The sequence below is a fragment of the Nannobrachium achirus genome, assembly GCF_963921795.1.
Source record: "Nannobrachium achirus genome assembly, chromosome: 3".
Taxonomy (NCBI): domain Eukaryota; kingdom Metazoa; phylum Chordata; class Actinopteri; order Myctophiformes; family Myctophidae; genus Nannobrachium; species Nannobrachium achirus.
Window position 1 is genome coordinate 24,740,326 of NC_137812.1, and position 7,809 is coordinate 24,748,134.

At 45.1% G+C, this 7,809-nt stretch overlaps 1 protein-coding gene across 1 annotated transcript in view; it reads right to left on the minus strand.

The window, feature by feature from the left end:
- Positions 1-3,652: 3,652 nt before the first annotated feature.
- Positions 3,653-7,809, minus strand: part of myo15ab (myosin XVAb) — a gene marked incomplete at both ends in the record, with an annotated part of 174,892 nt that continues 170,735 nt past the window's right edge. The window contains 2 exons of the mRNA XM_080722468.1: positions 3,653-3,754; positions 6,312-6,452. Of these exons, the coding sequence (XP_080578594.1) occupies positions 3,653-3,754; positions 6,312-6,452 (243 nt within the window). The remainder of the gene's footprint in view (positions 3,755-6,311; positions 6,453-7,809) is intronic.

Sequence of the window (7,809 nt, forward strand, 5' to 3'; positions counted from 1 at the left end):
CTGCAGCCCACCCTAGCGCAGCCCACCCTAGCGCAGCCCACCTTGGGCTGCAGCCCACCCTAGCGCAGCCCACCCTAGCGCAGCCCACTCTGGGCTGCAGCCCACCCTAGCGCAGCCCACCCTGGGCTGCAGCCCACCCTAGCGCAGCCCACTCTGGGCTGCAGCCCACCCTAGCGCAGCCCCCCCTGGGCTGCAGCCCAGCACCCTGGGTTGCAGCCCACCCTAGCCCTGTTATAAATCAGCCACTGACTAGCATGAACTAGCATTTGAGACACACACACTTTACAGTGCTCTAACTGAAACTCTGGACTCACTGGTCTCATTTCTATCCATAAACCCTTTTTTTTTTTTTGGGGGGGGGGGCGGCGGCCCGGGGGGGACTTGTCCCCCCCGTCCCCCCCATTAGATACCCCCCTGCTGTCAAGGCCAAAGTAGTTTTTTTTGCCACTCAGCACGAGTCAGCAGGCGTTCCCGCCAACTTCAGGGTATGATGATGTCACGCGCATACATACAAAAACATAGTATGGAACTCAAGTCTCCATGGCGTGAGTAATCATTTATTTTGGGGGTGAACTACTTCTTCTTCTGTCAAGCTACCTTACAGGAAAAACAAGCCCCAAAGATCGCTTACAATAACTGGACATGGCAACGCTGTCTGTCATGCCAGTGTGGGGGGTGGGCGCTATCGTGTTTCCTGATCGCTCATTGGCTTGAAGACACGTCAATCCGTCTTGGTGGAACCCAAAGCCGAGGTTACACAAAGCCAGTATACCAAGAGAAGACAGACTGTTGGTGGTATGTCTGTGTCAGTATAGACCTACATTTTTTGAGCGGTGGTCACACCGTCTCCATAGCGTGGCCGTGTGTGTAGGTATGTATGTATGTTTGTATGTGGGTGGGTGGGTGGGTGGGTCTGTATGTAGCCTGAAGCCTGTGGTGTAGTACCTTTTATGACCACACATGTTAAGGGAGGGGCGCTGTTTTCAGGCCAGGCCAGGCCAGCCACACACGCACACGCACACACACACAGGGGGGAAGGGGGGAGGGGGTGGGTAAACCACCGCTCAGTTCACACGGGTGTGATTTTACAGTCTATGGGTTGGTTCTCTTGTCACTGTGACATCACAGGTGATATCACAGGTGACATCACCTATGTAAAAGTCAATATGGGTATTCCCCAGAATCCCTTTTATGCCCATATATGAAGATCCCTGATGTCATCGATATAGGCTATATCACTGGCAAGATGGCCAAGACATGGCCCATACCATATCTGTGTGGCTGCCTGGCTGGTTCAGATAGGGATCCATGTATGTGCATAAAATATATTCTATGTATATGGATAAATATTATTATTTAATAAAGGATAAAATTAAATAAATAAATCCATATATGGGCATTCCCAGAAACAAAATCCCATTTAAGCCCATATATGGAGATTTCTGATGTCATCTATCCCAGGCCCTAACTGGCCCAAGAGCCTGCTTTACTCTGATTTACACCCTAGACCCTACCTTCCCTGAAAACGTCAATATTAAGTCCATATATGTATATGGATAAATATCAATAAAGGATAAAACAAATAAAATGTCCCCATATACAGTATGGGCATTCCCAGATGATGCCCTGTTAGGGTACCCCCTTATGCCCATATATGGAGATCCCCAGGCATCAAACCCAGGCCCTAACTCACCAAGGCCCTGCTTGGCTTTACTAATTAACATTATTTTATGGCCATATATGGAGATCCCTGTCCCAATGTCATCAATTTGAAGGACATATATGGGCATGTTTTGACATATCATTGTTGACTATCATGCAGGGGTCTCCATATGGGTAACTGGTCAAATATACACCACTGGCCAGATGGCCAAGAATTGGCATGTCGCCCTGAGGCGTCTTACGATATCCGTCGCACGACGGTGTCGTGCGCAGAAAATAGCAGTCCTACTATATTTATAATCTGTTTTTCCCCTTTTTTTGATGAAGGCTTCCCAGATTGCTTGATTCAGCAGTCAGCATTACATTTGGGGCAGACATGACTCACTCTTTTAAATGATGCTTTATTTCATTGTGATAAAAATCTCCTATACAAAATAAACAAATGAATGTGGTAGCAACACATACACATGAAAACAGCACTTGTTTATAATATTAACATGTCTTTAAGCTTTACAAACGGTTCAACAACATCAGTAGAAAAATAAAAACTGATCACACGTCACTTATAAAAAAGTTTGTCGTAACAAAGGCATATACGTTTACAATTTCTCTCTTCCTTCATTTGACAGTAAACAGCATTTCTAACAGAGCAACCATCTTCATTGTGATTCATCAAAACTAGCATTAAACATACTAGCATAATATAAGTGCAATTATACAGTCGCCCTGACAATAGATTTATCAATTTAATAATAGCTATACCAGCAATGCTAAACTGTGCAATCTATTATATTGGTAGTGATGTTACATAATCCCCCCCAAAATGGAGCAACTGACTTCAGGTACTTAGCCTAAGTATACTTTATAATACAATAACTAATATGACTTCAGGTATGTATATATGTCACGGGGATATAGAGAAACAGGGAGATCGAGAAACGGAGCGCTCGCCGTGCTGCACGGCGCCGTGCGACACTGCAAGCGGCGCGAAGGCCAGCGGTCCTTGGTCCTGCTCTTCGCCCCCGAGCGCCGCAGGCGCGAGTGGCCGCGAAGAGCGGGCCAGGGCCGCGCGGCCGGCGGAGCGCCGCGCGAGTTACGAAGCCGTGGTGAATGCAATCGTTATATTTATGCCCAGGCCGTAAGGCCTGGGCAAGCGCACGATAAACGCCGAGCTAGGCTAGTAAATAAAGAAAGAGCGTCGCAAACGAGTGACGTCAGCGCGACAAAACAAGCGCTCTTACCACGCTTTCACTGAGTTACCCGAAGTCCCCGTAACATATACATACAGTATAATATAAGCTACAAACAATAAACACCTGAAGATGAGAGGAGGTAGGTTATTCTGTGTGTGTGCGTGTGCGTGTGTGTGTGTGTGTGTGTGTGTGTGTGTGTGTGTGTGTGTTAATTTCTACAGCAGCGGTTCTCAAAGTGTCCAGGGGTCCTTGAGGCGGTTTGTCTTTTTAGTCTCCACATGAGGAGGCCGGGGATTGAAAGACAAATTCCCTCAATAGCGCCCCTTTGCCAACAAAGGGCATTTTGGTATTGTAGCTGAAAAGGCTGGGAATTACAGACAGACAGAACATGAAAAGTCCATTATCCGAGTGGCTGTTTAGGCTTAAACCTGTATAAAAACGTAATATGGGCCAATATTTATATAAAATATATATTCTTTTATTATGCATGGTGTAGCCCCTTTAATGATGATTTTCTGCTGGTTTTGCCATTGTTTATATCACATCTGCATCTTCCAACCTGTAGAATAGTGACACACCCACTGTGGTTCCCAGTTCAGGGCAAGAAAAACATGTTTTTTTGGTTCCGGTTTCCGAACGAACTTTTAGGGTTCTGAACCAATTCATTTTCAGTGGAAACACTCTGAGCTGGTTAAAAATCAGGCGGGGAAATAAGAATGGAACCAGTTTAACCCAGGTGCAAAAGGGGCCTCAGAGTTATGGGGGCCAAAACTGTAGGTCTTTGTAATGATAAGAAGCTACAGCATGGTGATCTCGCTGGGAGGCAGGGTCAGCCTCTTCTCTCTGGCAGACATCATGTTCTCCACCTGCATGGCAACCACTCTGCACAACTCCAGGCCCTGCACACACACACACACACACACACACACACACACACACACACACACGCACATATACACCCACAAATGAATGAGAAAGCAGTCACAGGCAGTGGTGCAATGGTGATCCAATGTTTGGGGGGTCGCGAACGTCGCTCAACACCTACTATACATGTCTATTGATATGCATATAGGCTCGTTTCTTTGTTAAAACAGTTGTCGAGTTGTGAACTTGGGGGGGGGTGCGAGACCCCGGCCCAGAAAAGATATGAGTCGTCGGGGGCGCGCAACCCAAGACTACTGCAACACTGGCCACAGGAAAACTACTGCCAAAATGCTAATCATGAAATTCATTAGAATTGTGTGTGTCCTGGGCATGACCTTAAACTGCTCCGTTGTAACTACCATCGTCAATGTAGTACTGTAGTGGATTAACTTGGAACTTCTGTGGGCTATGTAGCTTGCATAAAAGAAGGCACTATTCACAGAATCTACCAACAGTCGACGCTAACTGACGGCCCCTCCCGTGAACAGCTACAGGGAAGAGAGGCAATAGACAGGGCGGCCTTCCAGTGGTATGTCCATCCTCGGAATAGCAATGGGTGTGGGTGCAGTTCCAGGCCCACGAGAACAACTACAGAGAGCGCTTTAACACCCAGCAGCAGTGCAAGACTAATTTTACACAAATACGAATTGCTCTGACTCCGCTAAACTAAGCTATTGATACGGCGATATTGACACACAGAGACGTGTATTTATGACCCAGTCTGTATCTTTTTTGAGAACGGCTCTGCAAGTGGATGTTTTTGTTTTTGTATTGAGTTCGAAGCTGTATAAAAGGACCAGTACGGAGAATACGATGACGTCAGCTTGTCAGAAGCTTGTCAGACTGACCGTTGTACGGGGAAGCTCACGGAAAATAGCAGATCTACAAGCTAACAACGTGTTGCAGACGCGACACGTTGTTAGCTTGTAGCGCGGCTTTTTGTATGTACCCTCAGAGCCTTTTGCAAGAGTCGGTAGAATTGAGCCGACTCCATACTCCTGTAGAGTGGACCTTAGGTTGCTGCTGCTGCAGAAACCCAGCCTAAATAAGCCAAATACATTTTCCTGTGGCACATTTGAACTAAATTCCATATTCTCAATCTCAACTCTCAATTCCTATACAAACTAAGTCCAAAGCAAAGTAGTAATAGCGCTGCTGTGCTTTGTTTTGAAAAGAGAAAGAATCACCGCTACCTCGGTTGCCAAACTCTGTGAGTGAAACAAGCGACCAGCTCTATGAAAACAAGCCCAACAGTTTCACCACTTGAGCTCTATTACACTAGCTATTTTCTAGAAGAATGTTGAAAGCAAGGCCAAATGAGCAACTACACTTCTGAAACAAGCCCAAACAAAGGCAACCTGCGACTAGAGACTTGATCTGGTAGGATTCATCTCGAAACATGGGCTGCAGATGTCTTGTCCGAATGCAATCTTCCGTCGCCCGACTTTTAAATGTTTAAGTTTGCCACTAAATGCCACAGACTGCCATTCTGCCAGGAGTTGGAAAGAGTTTCTTGTAGTCTCTTTGGTGGAGAAAAAGGAAGTCGCCAGCATTTTTGCGTGAATTGGTGCATTGTCATGTAAACACACCAACCCTACGGATTATGTGTAAACACGATACATGGTTTGGTGACGACACCAAAATGACAACGGTTTAAAAATACCCTAAGAACTTTGTTTCCTCTGGTGGTCCAGCCTAGGACATGCCCACAGACTGGTTGTTATGGGGGAGGGTTTTGACGACAACTTGTCATGGCCAAAGACGAGGCCGAAAGGCTGGCAAAGTATTGTTCCGTCTAGTTAAACTAGTTGAAAAGCTATGAACTATAAGCAAAGAAAAACGAAAATGTAAAGGCAGAAAGGGGGAGGCGGCTTTGATGTGAGGTGGGAGTGAGTTCCAAAGGGAGGGGTGCTGCAACTGAGAACGCAGGTGTGATAATGATGCACCGAATACCGTTCATGTATCTTTTACATTACTTCAGAAATTTCTTCCAAATTCTTCAAAGTAGCCAATTAAATTGTGTTATTCTTGTAGAATTTGAGAAATGAACATTGTGAGGAAAAATGTTCTGGATTGAGGATTTACGAAAATATTGGTTACGTTTAAGGTTGGGAAAAAAGCATTTGGAGGTTAAGTTTGGGGGTTGGGTTGGAGATGTCTGATGTACTGTATACTTGTGTGCTGCTGTCAGTTGTCACGCACCAAAAATAGCACATATACAAGTTCACAAGGCGTCACAGCGCGACACATTATGAGCTAGTAGGTCGGCTATTTTCAGCGTACAACGAAGTATATCTCAGTCTTTAGGGTTCAGGTTTAACCCATTCGGACCTGACTACGATTCTTTTTTCTGAAAAAAATAAATAAAAATAAAATGCAAAGAAATCAAAATTGTATTCAAAACAAACTGTGCGTGTGTGTGTGTGTGTGTGTGTGTGTGTGTGTGTGTGTGTGTGTGTGTGTGTGTGTGTGTGTGTGTGTGCATGCGTGTGCATGTGCATGTGTGCGTGCGTGCGTGCGTGAGTGCATTACCTGCTCTAGCTGCAGCTGAACGACCTTCTGGTTGGTGACGTCTCCCAGGGTGAGGTCCACGTAGGGGTAGCTGGACCCAGCCGAGGGCCTCTGCGTGCGGGTGGACTGCACATCCGCCAGAGGGATGGCTGCCATCACCTCCTGCAAGCAGTCAGCACACAACAGCACATTCATTCATAACTGGGATGGACCATTTAAAGGTATATTCAGTGATTGTATTTAATAAAAATAAAAATATAATTGGTACATTTTCCATTCATTCTCCTCACTAGAATGTGTGCTGACCATATAAGGACTTCCACCATGGCCCGTGTTACGAGCATAGCTAGATTCGGTTTTCAGAGGTGGCCAGCCAGTCTTCGACTAATCAGGGTAGAGTATGGCCGTAGTTATGTTATGATGTTTAGTTATGATGGTCAAAATATTTTTTTTGAGAACTACAGTCGCTCTGAATTAAGAACGTCTGCTAAATGCCTAGATTGTAAACTACTGAACTCATAAAATTCCACAGTCTCGTAGTAAATCAGTATCATACATATCCTGAAGCTGGAGACGTAGGCCTACTGATATTCAGTGATTGGGTCTAATGATCAAAACGAGAACATTATAATGGTGTAAAAAATCTATAAAAAACTAAACATTTCTACACTATTAGGCCAGAAAGGGACAAGATGACCCCCGGCCACTTTCATTATCACTGAATACACCTTTAATCCTGTGCTTCTAAAAAACATTTGAGGACCCCCAAATTTTCAAGTATTTGGCCGCGGACCCCCCATCTTAAAAGAGTTTGCGCCAGCCAGGTTACCCCTAGAAGCAAAGAGTTTTTTCAAAAATAGCAGATCTAAGCTCATAGCGTGTCACCTTTTGGATAGACAAAGTGGTTCAAATGATTGTGATGCTATATGAACTAATTCTCCCTGGGAATCTACAAGCTCTAACTTTTTTACTTTTGGTACTTTAGGTATGTTGTTGCCAAAACCTTTGTACTTTTACTCAACTGACTTTTTTTTACTTGCAACAGAGTATTTGTTACAATGTTGTATTGATACTTTCACGTAAGCAAAACATCTGAGTACTTTTTCCACCACTGATGATTGCAGCATCACTGTCTGCTTGAACAGCTATATTAAGAGTTATGAAACATGATGACACATAATATGACACATAATATGCTCAACGCTAGCAAGACCAAGGAGATGGTGGTGGACTTCCGTACATCCAAGAGAGTCCCCCCGGTGCCAAGCACCATTAACGGAGAGGTGGTTGAGCTTGTGGATAACTACAAATTCCTCGGAGTACATCTGAATAGTTCACTAGACTGGTCGGACAACGCGCAGGCGATTCACAGCAAGGGGAAAAGCAGGCTGTTCCTCCTGAGAAGACTGAGATCGTTTGGTGTGTGCAAGAGGATGTTACAGATGTTTTACCAGTCTGTCATGGCAAGTGTCCTATTTTTTGGTATAACATGCTGGGGAGGCAACAACAGAGCAGGTGA